General features: G+C 42.6%; 1 protein-coding gene across 8 annotated transcripts in view; it reads left to right on the top strand.

The window, feature by feature from the left end:
* Positions 1–4109: 4109 nt before the first annotated feature.
* Positions 4110–24786, top strand: part of PPP4R1 (protein phosphatase 4 regulatory subunit 1) — a 61066-nt gene continuing 40389 nt past the window's right edge. For 4 of the 8 annotated variants that reach the window (XM_067699704.1, XM_067699703.1, XM_067699701.1 and 1 more), the window contains exons 1-4: positions 4110–4241; positions 4340–4384; positions 22207–22342; positions 23184–23290. In XM_067699704.1, the coding sequence (XP_067555805.1) occupies positions 4235–4241; positions 4340–4384; positions 22207–22342; positions 23184–23290 (295 nt within the window). In that variant the 5' untranslated portion in view covers positions 4110–4234. Of the gene's footprint in view, positions 4242–4339; positions 4385–4646; positions 4858–5991; positions 6401–22206; positions 22343–23183; positions 23291–24786 lie in introns of those variants that run through there. The other 4 variants (XM_067699702.1, XM_067699707.1, XM_067699708.1 and 1 more) reach the window with 4 other exon arrangements.

The following is a 24786-nucleotide window of genomic DNA, read 5'->3' as shown; positions in this document are numbered from 1 at the left end:
CCGTGTGCTGCAACTAAGACCCAATGCATCCAAAAAAAATAAAGAAAATAAAAATTAAATAATAAAAGAAAGAAGGGCCTGATGTGTTAATGGAAGTAAAAAAAAAAAGATACCAAGACCGTACATGTGAAAGGACAGAGGCTTTCCTGATGCCAGAGAAATTGGCTGAGAGACAATTTTGATGGAAAAGTCATGAGCATAATGATATACAAATCCTATTAGCATCATTTAGAATCAGGATTCCAGCGTTTGAATTCCAGCCCCCCTATTTGCCATCTGACTTTTGTCAAAATTTTAACCTCTTTGAGCTTTGGTTTCCTTTATTTGAAAAACGTAAATATCAATACCTACTTCACAGAGCTGTTTGCGTTAAATCTGAAAGTACACGAAAGCACCTAACAATGCCTAGTATATACATCTCAAAAATATTGCAAAATGTACAATATTACCATTGGGGGAAGCCGGCTGAAGGGTACACAGGACCTCCCAGTACATTTTTTGCAATTTCCTGTGAATCTGTAATTATTTCAAAATAAAAAGTTAAAAAATGGAGTAGTTATCTTTTGTATGAATTGTGTTGTGTCACGGTGCCTATATATGTGTATATTTTATAAATAAATAAATATATATATTTAATTTATTTTTTAAAACCAAATGAAGGAATCAAGGACCAGGAACAGAAGGAATTTTGTTACAAGGAGTTAGTTACACAGAAGTGAAATTGGAGTAGAAACTTTTGTTCTGAATCATAGAACCAGAGGGCAGAGGTAGTATGAAAAGACTTTAGAATCGAGGCATAGTTTAATCACTGAGCTTATCTGGGTTTGAGTATGTGGTTTGCTTATGGTTTTTTCCTGGTTCAACTTGACCCATCCATTCAGATTCAGAATAATAAACGTTTCCTCAAGCACGTACTCTGCCAGACATCGGGGCAGGCTCTTCCACCTTGCTTTGAACATGATTGCCACTGAGGCTTTGTGCATTTGGAGAGAAAGGCATAATGGAAACCAACACTGCCATTTTAATTCAGTAATGCTATTTTCACATCTTAGTTTTCCTAATAAATTTAAAATGCGTGGAACAAATTGGATGGGTGCTGTACCTCAGCTGGAATAACCGCAAGATTCCTCAGTGCAGAATCCTTTTGGTTCTGCTAATCTGGAGCGCTGTGAAAAGCACTGGAGTCCTTAACATGGTGGATAAGAAACAGAGGGTTTACTTTCCTTTATACTCTGTTTACAGTGGTGGTTCTAGGTTGCACTGTTTTGTTCAGAACAAGCCTATGCTAAGAAACTGGCAGTCTGGCTGATCACGGACAGAGTTGAAGTTCTGTTGCATCTATGGGCAGCCTTCAACTCCTGTAAATGGAGAAAGGAGAGCCTGAGTAGAGAGAACTCTGGACAGGGTTCAGTTCTGTAGCTATTTTCTCCCTCTAGTCTTTATTCTTTTCCTAAGGTGGTGTGAGAAAATGTATCTTTAGCCAATGTGAATAAAAAGAGATCCAATGTCTTTGAAAAAGAAAGCCAAACTATGAAAGCTCTAGTAAAAGTTAAGATTTCACAATTTGGAATGTCATCTTGACATGGAGCTTTAAAGGAGGCTTAAAAGAAGCATAGAAAGGAAAGATTAAAATTTCAAATATTTACCTTTATACAATTTACGAAAACATGTATAGGAGGCTTTGGGTAAGAGATTGGCAATTAATAAAAAAAAAAGTATTTGTTCTTTTTACTGGGGAGTGGCTGTTTGTGGGGGACATCAACCTGGATAAAAAAAAAAAACCCAGAGATGAATGAAAATAAAGGTTAAAAATTTCTTTTAAAAACATTTTTATTGTATGTCCCCATTTTCAGATTCATTCATTTTTTATTATTCAAAACAATAAAAGATCTGCCTTTTATATACTTTCAGCTTTAGGATCATCCTAAAGAAAAAGTAAACAGTTCAATTACCAATACAAAAATTAATAAATGACACAGCAGCAAGCAATGTCAGGTGGGTTTTTTGTTTATTAGCAGTTTTTTCCCCATGATACTTACTATGTTTGTGTTTCAAGAGTCAAATTTATCAATGTCCAAGGCTCCGTGGCTACTCATAAAAGTTTTCACTATCATTTGGAAGAGGACTTATTCTGAAAAATCCAGGCCTTAATAGCCATAGTTGGATAATACTTTTTAAAAGTGACTTGTGACATTCCTTCTATTTTGCAGATTTCAGGGGCAGAGCAGACTCTGGGTTGTGCTCTGACCACTAGACACACAGCTTCCAGCATCCACAGGCGTGACACTGTAAGTACAGTTGGGGTAAGGGCATAGGATAATAATGGCTGTTCTTTAAATACCATTTTCTATGAGGAGGAAACAGTGCCTTTTATAGAGTGAATACTGGTGTAAAAAAATTTTTATTGTATGTTTGAGAAAGGACTAGAGAGTGGGAGAAAACATCAAATGTAAAAAACATGCTTGTGCCAAACCGTGAATAAGAACATCCTCACTGAAATGTCTAAAAACCGAGCTGCCTCAAGGGACCTGCTGTAACATGGGATGCAGGTAAGACGATAACTAAATGCACAGCTCCTGAACAATATGGACAAAACTACCCAGCCCCTCCTCCTTGGCTGCCTTCCCAGAGAACGTGAGATAAAACACACTGTGCAGCCTCACTACCCAAGGCAGAGTTAGTTGATCTGTATCCCAGGCTAGCATTTGGTGCATAACCTCTGTTTTATCACCATCACTGAGAATTGTTAAGTCTGACTTTACTGGGTAGATGGTCCAGATCATTCTCTTCACCTTTGTGTGTCCAGGGGCTGAAGCCTAGTTGGCGCTCTGTCGATTTTGTGTTGCTGCAGGGAGACCACCAGTTAGTGTAAAGAGCCAGATGCTCTGCTCCTCCTACCCAGAATTGCTAAAATGGTGGGTGTCAGCAAGGCAAAATTCTCACGGATTGAGTCAATTGATAGTTTGTGAATTTATAACTCCTTGTCATTTTGAGAGTATCAGCTGAATTCACATAAGGGTGTGCAACTAGATTGTGCCCGTTTGGCTTTTAGTTTTAATTATTCTATGTTTGAGAAAATTAGACACACACCTAGAGTTAGAGATGCTATTCCAGTTTTTATTACTCTCAGAAACCTAATACATAGTACGCAATATGCGTTCCATCCTGTAACATCTGAGAGGGAAGTTTTTGGAATAGCTACGTGGGACCCATTTTATTACCCAGAATTATGAATTTCAGAGGCTCTGGTGTAATATAGTGTCCTTGATTAAGACCACCGTGCAGACTATTCAGAATTTCGTCTCCTCCCCCAGAGCCCAACGTGGCATCACTTACACAAGTCCCTGTGTTGTCTCCCTTGAGGGCATCACCATCTTGGAGGCTTTGGGGAGACGGGGAGGTGGGCTGCACTCCTGGACACAGGACAGTGGGAAGTGGGTCAGAAATCCTGGGTTGGGCCCCCACTCTGCACTGGGAGCTTGCGTTCATCACTTAACACGTGTGGAATAATAGTGTCTGTGTTACACATTTCAGCTGAGCACCTCAAGGGCTACCAAAATTATTTAAAGACAAAAAGCTAATGCTAGGCGCCGTTCCCCCAGCACCTGCGGGATGCCCAGTACACGGTGCTCGGTTCCGGCCATTCTTCATTAATCCCGACAATCCCGGGGGCGAGAGTCGCCCGTCCTCCTACACCCGGGTCGCACGCCCACCGCGCGGGCGGCGCAGCGGACCTGAGCCCGGCGCCGGGACGCGGGGGACCAGCGGGGATGCCCCGCCGTCCCCGCGGCTTTGTTCGCGGCGCCCGGCGGCCGGCGCGGAGGCGGTGCTTCCCGCCCAGAGGTGGCCCCGCGGCCCCCGGTGCGCGCGGCCCGTTGGGCGGCACCGGTGACCCAACAAAGCGCGCGGGAGGCCCCGCCCGCCCCGCCCGCCACACGGCGCGGGGCTCCGGCGACGGCAGCCGCCGCGCCACCACACTCCGCGCACCACTGGGCCGGGCTGAGCCGAGAGCGCGCCGGCGGGCGGAGCGAGCGAGGCGGGAGGCGGAGCGGCGCGCAGGCGGGCGGGGCGGGCCGGGTCCGCCCGGCGTCCGGAGCCACCCCCGGCCCGCCGCCCTCGGCCCGCCCTGCGCGTCCCCGCGGCGCCGCCCCCCGCGCGCGTCCACCGGCCGCCGCGCGCACCGCCCCTGGAGCCCCGGGTCCCCGGGCGACGGCGGAGGAGGGGGCGCCGCAAGATGGCGGGTACGGGCCCCGCGGCGGGCGGCGGGCGGCAGGCGGGGGCGCGGGGCGGCGGGAGGCGGGCGGCGGGCTCACGGCCTTTCTTGTCTCCCTCGGCGCAGACCTGACGCTGCTGCAGGAGGACCTGCCGGAGGACGCGGACGGATGTGAGTGAGCGGCCGGGCCCGGGCCGGGCGGGAGGAAGGGCGGCGGGCGCCCAAGGCCTCGGCGTGGGCTCGGGGGCGGCCGGCGGCCGTTCGGGCGGAGCCCCGGCGGCGGAAGCGGGAGCGCGGCCGTTGGTTCCCGGCGCCTCGGCGGGGACGGGGGCCGCGGGCGGGTCGGGGCGTCGCCCGCCGCACGGAGCCTTCCCGAGGCCGCCCCAGCGCCGCGCCGTCCCGGGGTCCGGGATCCGGGGTCCGTGGCCGCGGAGGCAGAAGGGGCGGCCTGGGCGGGATGGTCCGGCTTCACCGACTGTCTTTCTTCGGCGCAAATGTTGGCGACTCAGCCGGGCCTTCCTGCATCTTCTCATCTCGGCTTTCCCGGCGACAGTGAAGTTTTCAGGGCTTGGTCTTTTGATTCAAGGAAAGCAGAAAGTTTGACATTGTTCCTGGAGGAGTGTCAGAAAGGAAGTGTCTCTCTCGTATGTGCTCTTCCGAGGTCGGAAGATAATTTGGAAATTGCCTTCGAGTTGAAGTGGTGACCCGGGAGGGACGTGTGTGGGGCTTAGGGGAAAGCCCGCCCGGTGCTGAGACTCACTGACCCTAATATCATCCAAGTCGGGAATTCCGAGGTAGCTGCGCTTTGAAATTGCTCTTGTAAATGCCGTGGAGTTAATCCTTAGCATGTCTAATGTGGTTTCTCGTGCCCACATTAAGCTTAATTTTTAAATTACTGGGTGTTTTGAGTGAAGTGAGGGGAATTTACTCTTTAGGAGTCTCTAAAAAGAAGTATTTCGAAAATGAATTAACCATATGTAAACTTATCTTTTGCGAAGTCTGGGTTTATGTTTTTTCAGTAAAACTCTCTCTTAAGGCAGCAGTGCACGTGTAGTGAAGGACAGCACTTACATTTCCTTAACGTTGTACCGTAGGACTCTGGGCTGCCTACGAGTAAGTTTGAAATGTTAGTTAAGGCAGCGCTTGATTTTCTGCAGTTAGAATGGGAGAGGTTTGGAGAGGTGACTGTCTCCAGACGGGGGCTTCTCAGGCTTGTATTTAGGTTCAAGGCTTTGCAGATAGAAGACGCTTTCCTTCAGCAGGTGTCGCGGACCGTCATTCATTTATTGTCACTTAGGTACCATTGCACACTTAAAGCTTAAAGGATGAGCTGTACTTTGGCCCTTCACCCTTAAGGGGCACAGTCTAGAAGGGGCAGCCTACCTGTGCAGAGCTCAACAGTGATTTCTCAGGACCCTCCAGACTTCTGCTTGGTACTGAGGATAGAGCAGTGTGAAGGATGGTCACAATCCGTGCCCTCTAGTGGTTTATAAGCAGTTTTAATGTAAGTGTGACAATGAAGGTGTCAGAAGCATCCTAGCACAGTTGTTAATAGACAAGACTCAGGAGCTGAACTGCTTTGTTCCGTTCTTGGCGTTGTCACTTTGGATGGATTCCTGCAGCTCAATTGAACTTTTCTGTGTCTAAGTGTTGTCATTTGTAAACAGCTGTAATTAATATTACCTGCCTTATAGAGTTGTTTAGAGCCTTACATAAGTTAATGCATGTAAAGCACTTAGAATAGTAGCAGGGAAATAGTGACTATTATGTGTTGTTATTATGAGTAAAAAGTGAGGGAAGCTGGAAGGAAAGTTCAGGGAAGGAAATACTGATGTCGACCATTACACCACAGAATTTACATATTTACAGTTGCTGCTAATGCTTGCAGTTAACTTTTTTTAAGGTCCAGTTCATTCCCAGTGTGGGTTTTTTTTTTATTGAAGTATAGTTGATTTACAGTATTGTCCAGTGTGTTTTAATTTAGGATAAAATGTTCGACCTTTGAAGGCACAGTTTATTTGCATATTTATAATTTGGTTGAAGTCATTTTTAGAATAATTGCTTATTTTCTTAGTTGCTATAGTTTCTACAGGTGATAACCTTTACCCAGAATATTCAGGAACAAGGGATCTTGGAACATATGGCCAGCTGAAGGACCACTCGGCATCTGTTTTGAAGGGAGAAAGGGTGAGAGGGGAACCTGGTGGTGGGACCTTGGTCCAGGGCGAGATGGACGGGCAGGGAATGGAGAGGCTCTGCACATCCTGGAGAAGGGAGAGGACCAGAGACGTTAGAGAGGGGCTTGGGCTGCCCGCACAACTGGGCTGTGTCTCCTGAGCCCGGTCTTCTGTCTTGGGCAGCGCTGGTGGAGGCCGCCTCCAGACCTGCCCCTTCAGCCAGGCCAGGGCTGAGTCAGCCTTTGAGAGGGGAAGACATTGTTCTTTGCTCCAGCTCTATAGTCTTGGTCACCTTTCCTAAATGCAGAACCTAGACTAAGAAGGAAGAGAGAGTAAATACTATTCTACAAGTGATGAGAAGCTGGGGTGCCGGGGGGAGGCCCTGGGTGGGGTCCAGATCTTGAAAGGGGGGCATTGCCAGATCCTGAGATGAGGCTCTCAGGTCGTTCATTTGATCTGTTTCGTTTTAAGCCCCCAAGTCTCTGTGTAGAATCAGTAGAAAAGTGGGTAGAACTGGAAAAGGGTTGGTCAGAGATGGACTTGACTGGTAACCCTTGGAGAAAAAGAAACAAAATCCTAATGTGTGAAGAATGGCGCCTTGTATGTACATCTCAAAAGGTCATAAAGTTAAGTAAATATCATCGTCTTAAGGTACTATTAAAATTAAGTTTAGAAAAAAAATTAAGTTTAGGAGAATAATGCATTGAAAAACTAAGTTTGTTTTTGGTTAAAAGGGATACTTCCAATACTGTCCAATGAAACACACTTTGAATTTCAGAGTGAAAGCAGAGCAACTTCCGAGTTGGGTGAACCCTTCCTGTGCCTGGAATGATGGGAGTCAGTGCAGAATTCTGGATAGACTTTCAGAGAAAGAGTTTTAAATTTCTACTGTCGGTTCTTCACAGATGCAATTTTGATGTACATTGAAGTTGCTAGATTTCTAGGATAGGTGAGATGGGACTTAAGATACAGTAGGATTTGGTGAGTTAACGTTTGTAAAAATAATTTCACAGGAGTTAGATTAAAATTTAAATTTCTGTCAGTAATATGTTGAAGAAGATTATTTTAAAAGAAAGATGATGTAACGCTTAGTGATTTGCAGTAGCTTTTGTATGCGGGTGGTTCTTCCCAGTAGCCGTGGGACATGTAGGCTCTGGTGTACCGATACTAATAAATAAGTCAGCTGATATGCAGAGGGACTAAATCATTCTCTCAGGGGACAAAATTCCTAAGCACCAACCAGAATTTTAAGCCAGGCCTCCTGATTCTAAATATTGTATTTTAAACACTGTTTTTTCTTAGATTGCCCAATTTACACCATCGAGCTGCCCCAGCTTGCGTAGGCGATTTGTTTGAACCTGTGCTTAGAATAAATACCCTTGAAGATGAATCTAGCATGCTGCCTGAGGTTTAATTTAACCTAGAGGGAGGGGATTCAAATGAGGCTCAGGTGTGAGTCTTTATGTTAACCTCTCTCAGCTGTGACTAGCATGCTGTGGAAGGGCTTTTGGAGCTGTGTTCTGGAATATGACACAGCACAGAATTTTTCCTGTTAAAGTTTTGGAGTCCTTCTACATGATACTGTTTTTCAGGTTTGAAACAGTGAATTAACGATGGATCCAGAACTAATTGGGTGTAACTACCTAAACTAAACTCCATCCAGAGCCTCTGGGCCCTCGACTGTTTCTGAAAACTGGGTTTGATAAGCTTCTTAGAGTCTCGCCACCTGGGGAAGCGAGGCGTGAAAGGTTGGGGCTGTGTCCTGTGGTGGCCAGGGAGTCGGTCGAAAACCTGAAGAAGGTGCCCTTGAAAATCATAATATTTAGAAGTGTTGTTAAATAGGGATTTGGGAGAGCAAGTCATGAGACTTGTAGCATGTTTTGATTGCTACCAGCAAGACTGGACAGGAGAAGTCTTTGTTGAGAGATAATATGGTTGGTGTCTTAGAAAAGGTGCTTAAAAATGGTTTTAGTGGTACCCACATGCATATAGAATCAGTTAATGATGCCTTGGGTCATAATTCCCCATACAGAATTTCTAAAAAAAAGAAAAAAATGGGAGAGTACTCTTTGTTCTCTGTAACCGTGCGTGTCAGCCGCTTGGGCTTGTAGCTGCAGGACCGGGGCGTGGGGGACCCAACACCTAAATGCATAGGTTTTTATTCTTCTACCTGTGAGAGAGAACATGCCCTTGCTGGGTGGAGTTCTTAGTCTGCCACGTGTTGATCACTGGTTTATATATTTCTGGTCCTTTGGCCTCATTTCCTCCTCTCATCAAAACAAATATTTTATATTTGTTTATTAAACTACTGTTACTTCACCCCTGTGTTTGCCTTATGTTTTGGAATTTTTCATTTTTCTGTCTTGATGACAAAGAATTTTTGCCATCAGCTACATGAGAGGGTGGGCAGTTTCTGCACTTGAATTGGGGTGTTGTTTTGCTTTTAACTTGGATCTGAAAGTAAACGATTTAATGTTTTGGGAAGAAGAGCGGGTGACACACCTCTGCAACTTTGGTGAAGGTGGTGAAGAGGCCAGTGCTCCCTAGAACTTGTAGGAGGGGACTTTTGCACAGTCTCCCAGCTTGCAGGTCCCCCTAGGGCCACCTCCCCACGCCCGTCCCCAACTCTCTCCTTACAAGTCAGTCTTCTTAGCTCCCTTTCTCCCCAGACCTAGGAGCAGACTCCTTTTCTGGCCTAATTGGTACCAGTTTGGTTAGTATTTGAGCATTGATCGTGCTGCGCTTCTGGAATATGTCCCGGTATAGTTCAGTGAAGGGGGAAGAGCGCTGGGCTTCATAAACTTAGAGCCAGGTTCAGGCCATTTATTCACTGTATCATCTTGAGCAAGTTTACATCACTTCTCTCAGGTGTTCTGTCTTTAAGATGTTGCTAGGCTTTTGGACTGCTTTCAGTTCTTGGCCATCACGGCTCTCTCAGGTGCAAGTCTCTGTGTGGATGTAACATTCCCTTCTCTCGGATAGATAACCTGCCAGACTGTTTTCCAAAGTGGCTGTACGGCTTCCCGCCCCGACCAGCGTGTGTGAGTCCAAGGTGCCCCACACCCTTGCCGGGCACTTTAGTCTCTTAAGTGTGTTTCTCTTTGCAGTTTGAATTTGCATTTCCTTAAAGTCTGATAATGCTCATCTTTTTATGTGCTCATTTAGCATCTGTATATCTTCTTTGGTGAGGTGTGCAAATCTTTTTTTATTGGGTTGTTTTCTTACTATGTTCTGAGAGTTTTGTATATTCCGAATTCAGGTCCTTTCTCAGATATGGGATTTGCAAATATTATTTTCCATCCCTTGACTTTCTTTTCATTGTCGTAACAGTGTATTTTGAAGCGTGGAAGTTTGAATTTCGCTGTTCAATTTATTATTTTTTCACAGATGCCCTTTATCAGGTTGAGAAAAGTCCCCTGAGTTTCCTGAGACCTTTTTTGAAATTAGGAATGAATGTTGGATTTTGTCAAATGCTTTTCTGCATTCATGATATTTTTCTTTTTTAGTTTTTTAATATTATGCACTACATTGATTTTTTAAGGTAAATACTGTTCACTTTTTTTTTTTTTGCGGTACGCGGGCCTCTCACTGTTGTGGTCTCTCCCGTTGCAGAGCACAGGCTCCGGACGCGCAGGCTCAGCAGCCATGGCTCACGGGCCCAGCCGCTCCGCGGCATGTGGGATCTTCCCGGACCGGGGCACGAACCCGTGTTCCCTGCATCGGCAGGCGGACTCTCAACCACTGCGCCACCAGGGAAGCCCTGTTCACTTTTTAAATGGGAAATTTCGAAAATACACAAAAGCAAATGAGCCATCCTATACCCACCTTTTACTTACTCTCCTTTAACATCTGAACTTTTGTGGGTGGGGGTTGGGAGGAGGCAGCTAGAGTACTTTAAAGACATCCCAGTGTCATTTATTTTAACTCTAAATATCTCACAAGGCATATACCTGCAATGTGATGTTGTAATCCGCGAACGGAAGAGCATCTGAGATTATGGTGAGGTATGGTAGTTTATGAAAGTTTAAATGATTAAATTCTTGAGACATTTTCCTTGCTGGTTCTACTGTAACAAAGCCCACCTGTATAATCACTAAACTCACTTTCATCTTAATATTGATCACCAGATTAAAAGAAGCAACATATTGCTTGTTTTTTATCATGCTAATAAGCACGTTTCACCATTTCGGGTCAGCCTTAATGGTAACAAAAGAATATTGGTAAACAAAAGTTGAATTTTATATTTTAAATTGGTTTGCTGTATCATCCAGAGAATCACATAAACTTAAAAATTTGAATTGTGCTATGCCTGTCGTGAGCCAATGATTCCAGAATTACAGAAATCAAGAGCTAGAGGACAGACTATATATTCATCCTTCTCATTTTAAGCATGAGAAAGTTTGGGCCCAAGGTCTTGCACACATGGCTTGGTGGCAGAGGGTAGAATACTATTCAGACCTTGTAGGTTTTAAAGTTTTTTCCTCAGATATCCTCTCACATAGTTCTTTAACTTGCTGCAGAAGGGAAGTGGGAGAAATTTCTGGATTTTGTTCATTTTTAAAATTACCACGTGTTGGGCTTCCCTGGTGGCACAGTGGTTGAGAGTTTGCCTGCCGATGCAGCGGACACGGGTTCGTGCCCCGGTCCGGGAGGGTCCTACATGCCGCAGAGTGGCTGGGCCCGTGAGCCATGGCCGCTGAGCCCGCGCGTCCGGAGCCTGTGCTCCGCAACGGGAGAGGCCGCAGCAGTGAGAGGCCTGCATACCGCAAAAAAAAAAAAAAAAAAAAAAAAAAAAATTACCACGTGTTGTCATACTGTGTGTTGCGTGTTGTGCTATAATCTTGCTGACACTATTCCCCGATGAGGTGTGTAGCTCCACAAATTTACAGAAGTGGCACCTGATGAGGCTTACCTGAACAGTTAAGTAATTTGCTCAGTCACCTACGTTGCAAGTGTTGGGTTACATCTAGACCTGGCTGACACAGTCTTTATTACTTTATTACTCTTTATTACTGTACTCTTCCTGCCTTCCAGTTTTGACCTCCCTTAATTTGTCCCTTATTTAGTTATCTAACCTCCTAGAGGTTCTGGGCGATGTGAAGGTCATAGCATGTTCCAAGTATTTGGTGGGTAAAATCATTTTTGTCCAGGTAGTGCCTGCCATGGGAATGTTGGAAGCACAATATACCCTTTTTCTTTGTGTTTTAAAACACTCATACATAAGGGAGCCAGTCATTGGAGCAAAAGTGGGCAAGAACATCGGCGTGATCTGACATGTCTGATCCTGGCACTACCTGATTACTGAAGTGGTCAGTCCAAAATCGTATTGCTGAATTTATATTTAAATTTATATACTGCTTTGGAGTTGTATTCAAAGTCAGATTTGATAGAAATTATTTTCACATTTAAATCTATCAAATTAGTTTTTGGTAGAAATAAAACCTCAAGACTTTAGATAAATTCAGGTACCTCATTTATGGGGACTGGTGATTATTTGGACCTGGATTAGCTCAAGTTTTATGTTTGGATTACGTACAGAAAAAAGGATTCCTAACCAAAGCAATTGGGTTAATAGGACTGCAAGGAAAATGTTTGCACACTGGAGAAACAAACACCACATCTATAATGTATGGGAGTCCACACCTGCAAACGCTCTGATGTGCTGCATCTCTGACCAGTAGAATGCTGTATAGAAAATGTGATCTTGGTACCTAATTTGAAAGTAGATAAACACGCCCCTTCCTCTTTCATGTGCATATGTACTTTAGGGAAATGTTTTTTGAAATATTCATAGAGTAAGCTTTAGCACATTATTCCTGCTTAAATTCAGTTGTGAAATTAAATATGCTCTAGGACAAATTTATACTTATTTACTAGTAAAAATCATTTCTAAGAATTTAGTAAACTTTCAATATATTTGAAGAAAGGATTTCTGATAAGCATATTGTCACACATTGAAACTTGACATACCTGTTGCTTGAGGATATATATCTGGAACATTTTTATACTTTACCCATAGCAGAGAGCCCAGCACACAGTAGGCCTTCAGTATATAGTTGCTGAGATGAATTGTGATTTTCTGGCCAAGCTGAATAAGGCCATAAAACGTATTGTAATTTGCGGTAAAATAATGAAATGATTTGTTTTCAAATTAAATTGTTACTTTGAGAATTTTCCGACTTACACAAAGGTTGCACAGGTGTTATAGTTAATTCCCCAAACTCTTCACCTCCATTCAACATTGTTAACATTTTGGCAGTTTGCTCTTTGTTTCTCTATACGATTATAATTACAGATACACAGTGTAATGTATAGGTTATTCTTAATCTTAATTTCTTTGTTGCACCTTTTTAAGGAGTTGCAGACCTGACCATTAGCCTGTATCTCCTAAGAGCAAGGCCAGGCTCTCATAATCACTCAAATTCAGAAAGCGTAACATTGATACAAATCAGCTATGTAATATGTAGCTCATTCCCAGATTTCAACGATTGTCCAATAATGTCCTTTATAGCAACTATCTTGCCAATCCAGGCTCCTGCCATTGCATTTAGTTGTCATGTCTCTTTAGTTTGGAACAATTTCTCAGCCTTTATCTTTCATGATGTTGGTAGTTTTGAAGAGTCAGCTTGGTTTTATCTGTTTCCTCGTGATTTAATTCAGGTTATGCTCCTTTCTCCCTCCCTCCCTCCCTCTTTGTGTGTGTGCAGAGATGCTATGTAAGTAATTCCGTGATTTTCTCAGTGCTTCATCTCAAAAGGCACCTGATGTCAGTTCTCCATCATTGGTGGTGGTAATTTGATTTTAACAGCTTGGTTAAGGTGTGATGTCTACCAGATTTCTCCACTTAAAGATTCTCTCTTTTTTTTTTTTTTTCTGTATCAAAAGTTGGTAAGAGAAGTGACTTGATGCTGGGGGATATCCCATTCCCAGACAAACATTCACCCGTTAGTATTAGTGTGTGTAGATGATTCTTACCTGAATCAGTTACATTTCCTTGCTGGCTTTCTGCTTTTCAGAAGAGCTTGCCTTTCCTGTTCGTTGGTTTATTTGTTAAAATATTTAAAGCCCCAAATGTTAAGGTAACTCTTATAAATGATTAAATCTGTATGGTGTGTCTCGTTATCTTTCATTTTCTAAGATGTAAAGGACTTGGGAAACAAACAAAAATTCGGCAAGTTTATTGTGGCCTTAGCATTATCAAGGGAAAGATTGAAGGAGGACAGACCATCAGCTTTTTTCTGTTTTAGTGGATATTCCTAGAGGCTGTGTGGAGAATAGAAGGATGTTTTCATCAAGCTTGGTGAAAGTTAAGTTGTACAAATTAATCAGTTCTCTTGGGTGTAGTACTTCTCAAAGGTGCTAATATGCTAATGGTCTGTGAGTGTCTTAGGGGAGGATAAAGTGCTATTAAAAGACCCTTGTCTTCGCAGGTGTCTCTGTGGACTACCTTCTCATTAACAAATGTTAATGAATAGGCATTCTTCTGGAGAAGCATTAGACCCCATTTTTTGGGTTTGTTTGTTTGTTTAGGTAATAAAAATTAGCAAGACAGGCTTCGTCTTCTGGGACTTTACCTGTGTTTCGGTTGCCGGGGTGGGGGTGGGGGAACAAAAAAATAAAGAAGAAAAAATAAAACGCTGCGATTGCTGGTGGAGTAAAGCGCAGGCCCCCAAGGCTGTGGGGAGTTCATAGGAGGAAGAGCTCTTCATCAGAAAGAGTAGGAAATAACTTCCTGGGTGATATTTATAAGTAGGTGAGTGTAAGCTGAGATGGTAAAGAGGGCAGACATGGAGCAGGTGGAAAAGTGTGAGGCACCTGCAGAAAACGGCCCCCCGCCCAGGCTGTGTGCGGGGTTTGTGGGGGCAGATCAGGGGGCCCTTGGATTACGGTGGGAGAGCGGTACCTTCATCCAGACGGGTGGGGGAGGGGAGGGAGGAAGGGCTGTCGGAAGGTGGAAGTGGTTCTGATTTGCAAACCGGGTTAGGATGAGGAGACTGGAGTAAGTGGATTGACCGTTGTGATAGTCGAGAGCAGTGGTCTTCAAACTTAACGACTGGATACCTTCTAAACTAATCTCGGAAATTTTCTCTCAGACATTTTCAAGTTTAAAGGTATTTTCAAAATGAAACTGTCATAATCACTTTTAAAAATGGAATCTAAATGTAGCACTTCACACTATCATCCATTTTCAAATATTCAAGAATAAACTTTAAATTGGGAATTTTACATTGTTCTTTTTTTCTTCCTGATCTTTCTATTTCCTGCACAAAATTTTACCTTAATATATTTTTATGCTTGCAAGTTTTATTGATCACCCTATCACGTTTCTTTGCACCAAAGATAAAAGGAGAAATTGAAATTTTTAATTTCCTGTGGCCATAAAAAAACTTTAAAACTTTGTTTTCTTTATTAATACTCAGTTGATCAACCAGAATGTATTGCAAATTATGATAAACACTTGGTAAACAAAATTTTATTAAATAGGTGTCTGTTAATAAAATGGATGGAGCTTTTAAAAAGTAACATGTATTCATGGGTGAATATAATTTATTGCTAGAATAAGACAGTATTTAGCATCAATTTCTACTTTTTATTTTAAGAGCTGTAAGCCCGGAGAAATCTTGTTGACATAGATAAGTGGATGGAAAGGGTTTTACTAGCGATGCCACTACTTTCCTTGAACTTCTTCCAACCTATGTGTCAAAAATTTTAAAATTACTTTTAATGAGCTATCGGTCTTTCAATTTTTTTGAAAGCAAAGGGTTGAAGAATGAATACCTGACTTGTAAAAGTATATATTACAGCCTTTAGAGAGTTGAACTCTTAACACTTCATCAGTGTTGCAGAGGATCCCTTTGCTTTTGCAGTGGAGGCTTTTCTGCACGGGGGCAGTGCAGCACTGCAGCCTTGAGGTCACGGGAGCTGGGAGGTTGTGAAGGGAAAGTCTTCGATCCACAGCCCAGGCACATTTTTGTGACGGAGTACTCCTGGAGGTTGGGGTCTGGTGTAGCCCTTGGAGTTATCCGCTTGATTTATTCCTCGGGAAAGCTTCATGTACCTTATGGGGTTCAAACACCCCAGTGTGCTCTAAGCAGACGATATCAGAGCCTCTGAATTAGGGTATTGGAAACTGAGAGGTGTGGGAATACAGAGTACTTCATAGAAGTAGAATTTCTAGTTCATAGCGACTGATCAGATGTGGCGGCAAGAAAAGTGCCTTACAGAGTAACTGAAGGCCTCAAGTTTGAGAACTGCAGGTTACTGGGGAAAATGGTGGTAATCAGAAAGTCATGAGGAAGAGCTGATTTTTTATAAGGTTGGTTTGGACAGTTTGGTTTTCAGAACACGTGTGACATGGAGGTGCAGACTCTGAAGTACCTGCAAACCCGGCCGTGGGGGTCAGAGCAGGAGAACTTTGGGGTCCTCTGCACTGTGAATGGTAGTGGAAGCTGTGGCTTATCGAGGGGAGGAGGGTTGTGTGTGTGTGTACAATGTGTACAGGAGGACAAAGTGGGGGGAAAGAAACTACCTACACAAAAGGGTTAGAGAGAAGCAAGAATAGTCTAGAAAGGTAGAAAATATTCCAAGAGATCCAAGAAAAGAGAATTTAAGACGAGGGTGTTGGGATGGGGGAGTCAGCCTTGTCCCTAGTTTTGGCAGATTATTGCCAATCTTTGAGAAGAGTCACAAGAGTGAAAGAAATAGGACAGATTGCTTTTGTCTTGATGAGGAGATGAGCTACAGCTTTAAGAAGTCTGATGAAAAGTCATTTTAGAGACTAGCAGGCTTAAGTTCTGGATTCAGTGTTTCAGGAAAAAGCCCAGGTGGTCAGAATGGCCCTTAATTACCTTGTGTTGCCCCTAAAGTGTGGTCCCGGCCACATGTGCAGGGCCAGCAGCCAGCCTTTCCTTTCCCTCCGTGTGGGAACGTCGTTTCTGTGGTTGAGTCCTCGGTGAGGGGCTTGGTGTTTATGGCCGTGGTGGGAGAATCTCTGTTTAGACAGGGCGGTGAGGTGCTGTTCTGAGGCGCGCGTGGGAGCAGCTGAGCACCTCTGCGCCCCTCCCGCTGCCCTCAAGCAGGTATGCGGACAGGTGACCCCTCACGCTGCTCTTCCCGTGCTCCTGTGCTCATGGTTGCTGGCACGTTCTTTTTCCTGACTTGGCATCAAATGCATGTATGGTAGTAAGATAGGAATGGAAGGTGATTTTTTGAAGGTAGTTCTGGGGACTTGGAATAGAGGTTTGGGACGTCTGAGAGAAGTGTAAGCTTTAAGAAGAGTAGGCTCAGAAGTCTTGTTGAATGAGCATGAAATTAGCACGAATGTGGAGCATACCTGAGCCTTGTTGATGGGGGGAGTAGGACAGCGGCTCATGGTGCTGATGCAGGCAGAGCTGGAATTGCCTCCCTCAGGTGAGAAGTTGTGCTCCTGGCGGGGCCAAGGGCTTCCATGATGGTTAGGGGAGCGAGGCAAGGCTGGCGGTGGTGCTCTCAGAATGCCATGTGCTGACCAGCAGGCGGCTCGGCTTGGGAGAGACACCACGATCTTTGCTTCTTTCTTAATTAAAAAAAAAAAGATGGTTTTAATTAATAATTGATCATTTAAATCACATTTTATTATAACATAGTTGAATAAGTATCTCCGCTGCCCGGAATTGTCACTCAAAGGAGATAATGGTTGAATTTAACTCCATTGTTGCTTAGAAAATCTCAAGCGCCAGTCCCAGTTACAGGGCGGCAGTGCGATTTCTCCAGCCAGGTGGGAGGAGTTTGCAAAATGTAATAATGTTACTCTGTTGAAAACTAGAAGGCTAAGTTGATTTTGGTTGGTCACTGTCCCCTCCTCCTCCTGCCTCACTTCTGTGTGAACCCTGTGCCCCACGTGTCCTGAACAACTACTCATTTTCTAGACATGACTTGGTTTTCCTCGACTCACTGTCTTTGGGCTTCTCGGCTTAGGACGCCCTGTTCCGCCCTCTGTCCTGCTTGGCAAACCTCAGTGTATCTTCCCAGAATTGGCTGGGCTTTGAAGCCTTCTCTTGCTCACCAGGGCAGACCTAGAAGTGTAACAGTGGACGGCACACGTTCTGTGTATGTACTCTTACACCGTGCATCTTTCTTAGTAGCATATTTTTGTCTGTGTCTTTGCACACACATATATACACACGTGTGTACATAGATACACGCATACAATTTCTGTCTAGTTTTTATATCTGTGTTCCCTGTTGAGTGCCTGGCACTTAAACAGTAGATGTGCCGTCCTGCTTATTGAATGAAATGAATGAAAACATTTAAAAACAGGGAAACTACGATGAGATTCTCTGTATGAGAAACAAATGAATTGCCGGTTCGAGGGAACATGGATGTACTAGCCTGACACCGTGTTAGGTGCATTATAGATGTTATCTTTGTCTTCGTGTCTTAAAGTCTTGACAACAAACAGGTATTTTACATGTGAGGAAATGGAGCCAAATTAATTAATTACTTGCATTAAGTCCACATGCATAGTTCACAAGGAGCAGAACATGAGATTTGGACCCAGATCTGTCTTAACTTTAAAAAGCCTCTGCCCTTTTCACATCACTGTCGCTATAACTGTGTAGTGATAATCATCTTTAAAATTTCAAATGGGTCCAACTTTAAAATTTTTATATTTTAGATGCTGTTTTCCTTAAATTTAAAAGAATGGGTTGTTGGTTTCTATGGCTCTGGGTTTCTGCTGGAGCTGGTGCTGGTGTGGGGAGTGGAAAGTGGATGGAGCCCTTCCTGAAATGCAGGGGTGATTCTCTCTCTTGTGCTGCATGGTCTCTTACCTTCATGCGAAGGGGGGGGGGATTCAGTTTTACAAGTAACAAAGATAAATGTCCTTGTTTTATCATTTCTTTCTCTTGTCCTGTTTTTCTGGATGTTCTCTTTAATTTGCATCGTAACACATTTGATTCTTGTCCTGATTTGGAACTGGTAGGATCTATTGAGTCTGATTTGAGACAAGATGGGCTAACCCTTCAGTATAAGACTTTAGTTCGTATCCCAGGTTTCTATTCCAGTTAGGAATTCTGTTAGAATTCACTAAAAAACACAAGATTTCATTGACACTTTTGTCATTTAGCTTCTTCATGGAAGCTTTTATAACTAAATACTAAGTTTTGAAAAATTTTGAGGGTTTCCTACGTAAGTGTAGGAATTCTGTCTCATGTTGACCTTTTAGGTCATCTTCCTTTTTCCTTTCCATCCTGGTCCCCCTTCAGCTACCCAAGACAGTAAATTTACAGGGGAAGAGGGAGCACTGGAATTTGGGGAGCGTAGATATAATTTGAAAAAACATTTCAAGTGATCATTGTTTTCATTGCTTTTAAGTCATTTTGAAATTTCAAATAACACTAAAAGCTGACATGATTTCTTCACTTCATCAGTGTAGGAAATTGGATTTTTAAAGCTGTGAACTCTGTAAGGGGCTCTTGCTGCTGTAACGTCCAAGAATCCAGAATCAACTTAGTGACCCAGAAAGGAGGGGCGCCGGGGCACAGGTCGGGTGATGAAAGGTCTCTCTTCATCTTCTGTAATGCTCCTTGTCTTCGTCTATTTTGTCTGGTAATAAAATAGCCACTCTGGCTTTCTTATGCTTACTGTTTCATGTTTTATCTCTCTCCTTTTTGTAATCCTTTTCTTTCAACCCATGGGTTGAAATTTTGACTTTAAAAATGTGTTTCTGGTAGACAAGACTATAGCTGAGTAACAACTATAGTTGCTACCTTGTTATTAGTTTGGGATTCTCTACCTTTTGACCTAAATGTTTAGTCCATTTATAAGTAATGTAATTATTGATCTGGTTGCTTATTTCTATTTGTCTTTCTTTTTCTCTGTTGCTCCTTTTGTGACTTTCTTTGGGGTTAACTCAGTATTTTTTAGCATTCCATTTTAACTCTCGGTTGGCTTTCTAGCCATCCTTTCTTGCATGTTTTAGAGAGTACTCCTAAGGGTTGTAATTTGCATCTTTAATTTACCATAATCTATTTAAAATTAATGTACTACTTTGCATAAGCTATATGATTCTTGCAGCAGTATAGCTGTGTTTACTCCCTCTGTTTTTTTTTTGTTTTTGTTTTTTTTTTTTTTTTTTTTTGCTGTACGCGGGCCTCTCACCATTGTGGACCCTCCCGTTTGCGGAGCACAGGCTCCGGACATGCAGGCTCAGCGGGCCCAGCCGCTCGGTGGCATGTGGGATCATCCCGGACCGGGGCACGAACCCACGTCCCCTGCGTTGGCAGGCAGACTCTCAACCACTGCGCCACCAGGGAAGCCCTGTTTTGTCTTTTTTATCTGAGGATGTTATTGACTGTACCATCATTTATGCTGTAGGATTTTTCTTTCCTAGTGGTGATAGTTTTTATGGATTATTTTTGTGTTTCTCCTTCTTGTAACCTGTGGCAGGCATTTGTAGGGTGGCTGGGTAAGACTTAGGTATGCAGTCTGTAGCCATGGTAATCACATCCTTGCTGCCTCCATAAATATGAAATGCAGAGCCATTTAGTCCAATCAAGAATTTTTTTTAATTAATTTATTTTTGGCGTGTTGGGTCTTTGCTGCTGCGCACGGGCTTTCTCTCGTTGTGGCGAGCGGGAGCTATTCTCCGTTGCGGTGCGAGGGCTCCTCATTGCAGTGGCTTCTCTTGTTGTGGAACACGGGCTCTAGGCATGTGGGCTTCAGTAGTTGTGGCTTGCAGGCTCTAGAGCACAGGCTCAGTAGTTGTGGCACACGGGCTTAGCTGCTCCGCAGCATGTGGGATCTTCCCGGACCAGGGCTCAAACCTGTGTCCCCTGCATTGACTGGTGGATTCTTAACCACCGCACTACCAGGAAAGTCCCAGTCCAATCAAGAGTTGATGAGGAAATCCTGAATTTGGAGAGGATGATTCAGGACAAAGCGGCTCCACAGTTATTGGCAGGAGGCTGCAGTTCTGGGAAATAGAAATGCACCTTTGTCCCCAGTGCCTCTGCTGGAGTGGAACACTCCCTTTTGTACAGAAATAATTGTCAACCATAATGGGTAGAGTGGTAACGTAAGTGGAAGCAAAATATGGTTTGTAACCCTCTCAGCATATGTTTCTTGAATACAGTTGTTCAGCAATCTGCATTTGAGCTAGTTGGGGGTATTTATTATAAATGATTGCTCCTGGGCCTCACTCCAGACCTGCACAGTCAGGATCTGAATATGAGATCTGGGGTCTGAATTTTAGGGTAAGTGCTCCAAGCTTGTCTTAAACACGACAGTGTTAGACTGTCCCTGCTCTAGGACTGTTCCCAAAAGCCCCTGACTTTTTATGGACCTGAATCAGTACTATTAATGTTTATCTTCAAGATTAACAAGCGTGTGACTGATGAAACAGTTTGGTCAGAGTCATAGAATTCTAGAGCCTGCATAAAGGTGCCTTCGAGGTCATGCCAGCTCCACAGTCTTAGAGGAGGAAATAGGTCAAATGAGAGTATCTGGGTGGTTCTTACGGCTCTGATTCATAATATATAAGGTACTTTGCTATGAATTGTAGATCAGAATAACCTGTTAAAACTTTTCTGTACTATGTAAGGAATTATTTTCATGTTAGGTGTTATTTTTAATCCAGTTTGACAATCTCTGCCTTTAAGTGGGGCTACTTAGAGCATTTGCGCTTAATGTGATTATTGATATTGTTTGGTTTTCCTCTCTCTTGCTATTTCCCATCTGTTTGTTCCATCTTTTCCTTTTTCCTTTTATCCTCTTTTTCTGCCTTCTTTTGGGTTCAGTATTTTTTATGATTCCATTTTCGGGCCTTTATTGGCTTACTAGCTATATGTTTTGGGTGGGGTTTTTTTGGTGTTTAATAGTTGCTGTAGAGTTTATAATTAGTATGCGCCTTTGACTTATTACTGTCTACTTTCACATAATATGTATAAAAGAACTTTAGGACAATATACCTCCCTGTTATTCTGCCTTTGTACTATTGTAAATATATTTTACTTCTACACGTGTTATAAACCCCACAATACATTTTTTCTTTATTTTACAGTACATACTTTTGCCTTAAACAGTTAATTATCTTTTAAAGAGATGTTTTTACATAAGAAGAGGCTTTTGTGTTTGCCCACCTGTTCACCATTTCTGCTAGTCTTCATTCCCTTGTAAAGATCCAGCTCTCCACCTGCTATAATTTTCTTAGTATTTCTTGTAGTGTGGGTCTGCTGCTGGCGACGTTTGTCAGCTTTTGTATGTCAGAAGAAGTCTCTATTTCACCTTTGTGTTTGAACAATTTCTGTTTACTGGGTATAGAGGTGTAGGTTGACTTTTTTTTTTTCTTTCAGTCCTTTAAAGATGTTGCTCTTCTGTCTCTGGCTTCTCATATGGCATTCTCTCTGATGAGATGGCTGCTGTCATTCTTGTCTTTGTTCTGTATATAATGTGAGTTGTTCTCTGACTGCCTTGCAGAATTAACTGTCAGTGTTTGACAGTTCATTTATTTACAAGTTGTTAGTGTTCTGGTTGAACGTGTAAGTTCTCAGGTCTGTGTGATCACTCTTTTCTGATCACTCTGTTCCTTGATCACCCCAGACACTGAGTTTCTACTGACCCCTGTGCTTCTAGGGGCAGTTAGAACATATCTGTAGAAAAGGAGAAGAAGCATCTGTCAGTCAGTCGTGGCTTCTGAGCCGATTCTCAGATTCTCTCGTGACTTTTTGTGCCACTCCAAGAACAATACAGGGCAGTTTTCCTTGTGCTGCTTCGGAGAGGCAGGGGTACCTTTTAGCGCGACAGTGTTACAAGGAGTGTTTCTGATGTCTCTGATAGTTGGTGTGGATGACTGCAGCTCAGAGTCTGATGTGATTGTTGTACCTTCAGCCCTGGACTTTGTCTCACAAGATGACATGTTGACGCCGCTGGGGAGACTGGACAAGTATGCTGCGAGTGAGAACGTATTTAACAGGTATGTGCGTATGCTTTCCATTAAGGTGGAAGCACAAGTGTGGCTTTTATTGCATGAATTTCAGTAAACAGAAGTATCCAGTTGAAAGTAGATGTCATTACTGCGTGGTCTGAGTCACCCAGCTTCACTGCTGGTCACAGCCGTGGCCGCCTTTACAGTTGTTTACTCCTCCGTCCTGTGAGCAGGCAGCACTCCTTCTTGACTTTTTGGCAAAAACAAAACAAACAAACAAACTGCTTCTTTGCTATTAGGCATAATTTTAATGTTCATTAAAGTGACTGCTGAGGCGTCAGTTCCTCCTCCAGCAGGTGGTGGTGTGTGCCTGCTGTGGGCCAGGTGACTGGCAGCCAAGGGGCGAGGGACATGGCAGTGACCAGAGCTCACACTCTCCCTCATGCACTGTTTCTCCACCTAGGGCCCCCAGACCACCTGTATCAGGCTTCTCGGGGAAATCTCAAAGTCTTTGCTAATAAAATTGTTTGAGTATAGATGTATAAAACTCACTGAGTAAAATATGTAAAGATAACATTTTATATAATGAAGAATGATTGTACTTTCCCATATTTATGATAATTGAAGGTAGCTACTTGAAACAAATTTTCAGTGACCTTAGAAATTTGTCAGATCAGGTAAAGGTGGAACATATTTTGGTAAATAATCAGTCTCATCTTGTTAAAATAAAATCCATACTGGCATTTGTCACTTAGGAAATTAGGGACTTAATATATGTTATAAAATGTATTAAGAAAAATTTTCTTTTAAACTATATGGATTCTGCCTTTTAAAGTTCTAAATACTATTAATGCCACTGAACATCATATAATTTTCTTTTTCTGTGTAGACAAATGGTGGCCCGGAGTCTGCTGGACACACTGAGGGAAGTCTGCGATGATGAGAGAGATTGTATTGCTGTTTTGGAAAGAATAAGCAGATTAGCTGATGATTCAGGTATATATTTATGCAGAGAAAGGTTTCTTTTACTAAATTATCTTTCTAAAAACTAATGAAAAACTTAGTGTAATGCGAGATTTCTTTGAAATATTTCCTAAATAAATTATCAGACCCATCAGTAACAAGAAAATAAAAACCTGTTACTGGGCTTCCCTGGTGGCGCAGTAGTTGAGAGTCTGCCTGCCGATGCAGGGGACACGGGTTCGTGCCCCGGTCCGGGAAGATCCCACATGCCGCGGAGCGGCTGGGCCCGTGAGCCATGGCCGCTGGGCCTGCGCGTCCGGAGCCTGTGCTCCGCAACGGGAGAGGCCACAACAGTGAGAGGCCCGCGTACCGCAAAAACAAACAAACAAACAAACAAAAAAACCTGTTACTAAGATCCAAACATTTTATAGTAAGCCCATTTAGTTTAACTTTGAAAATTTCTTGTAAGAAAAAACTCAGAACATTGTTTTGCATCATGTACATTAATACTATTTTAGAATTAATAAATTGTTTTGAAAAAATTTTTTGAATAAATTAAAAGGATGGAGTGGGCTGTAAATTTTTTGGCAAATATAAAATGCATTTTTACTTATAAAAAATGTTTATCACCCCTTGTAAAACTAAGGCTGTTTGTCTCTAAAGTGAAAAGAGGAGGAGAGTCTGCTTAAGAAAGAGGTAAACTTGTTTTGAGGCTTAGAATACGGTTTATTACGTTTTTAAAAAATATTTTTTATGGTGGTAAAACATACATAAAATTTACCATTTTTACCTAATATTGTTTTGAGCATATTTTTATATTTGATTTTAGAAATTATTCAAAAATCAAATAAAAATTTTTTTCTTAAATCCACGACCTCTTTATTAAAATGTATTATTTTTCAATTTATCAAACTTTTGGCATGGCAACAATTCTCATCCTTTAATTTTCAGATGAGCTCATCTTTTGGTAAGCATCTCACTTTATGGGAATATGTTTACTATTTATGTAAGCCTTAAATATTTTTTATTTTCTTATAGAAAAAAACATTAGTAAGCTTCCTAATTTTCTATCTCATTATGATGTTCTGTGTACATAATTGCTCATGTATATGCTTGTTCCAGAATGGTTTTAGGAGGGTCTCATCAATTATGATTTTTACTTACAATTTATTTTTAGATTTAGCAGAGATAAACAATTTAACTTAAAATTTTGGCACTATTGCATTCCATTGTGTTCATTCCTTTCATAGAGGTGTAGATATTCTTTAAGATGGAATTTGTGTTTGTTTTCTTCCACCTGTTTACCAACTACAGTGCTGTTCTTTACATATATTATATTCTACATGTGTTTTAAAATATATCTCAAGTTGTTGAGTTCCTGATAAATATCTCTCTTGACATTTACACTCTGAATTCATTCAGTAAATGTGAAAACAGTGCATACTGTATGCCAGGTTCTAGATTAAATGCTGGAGCCTTACTGAGATGAGTAAGAATCCGTCATCAAATTAACAGTTTAACGAATGCAG

The sequence above is a fragment of the Pseudorca crassidens genome, chromosome 12 (genome assembly GCF_039906515.1).
Source record: "Pseudorca crassidens isolate mPseCra1 chromosome 12, mPseCra1.hap1, whole genome shotgun sequence".
Classification (NCBI taxonomy): Eukaryota; Metazoa; Chordata; class Mammalia; order Artiodactyla; family Delphinidae; genus Pseudorca; species Pseudorca crassidens.
This window is presented reverse-complemented; position numbering and strand designations above follow the sequence as displayed.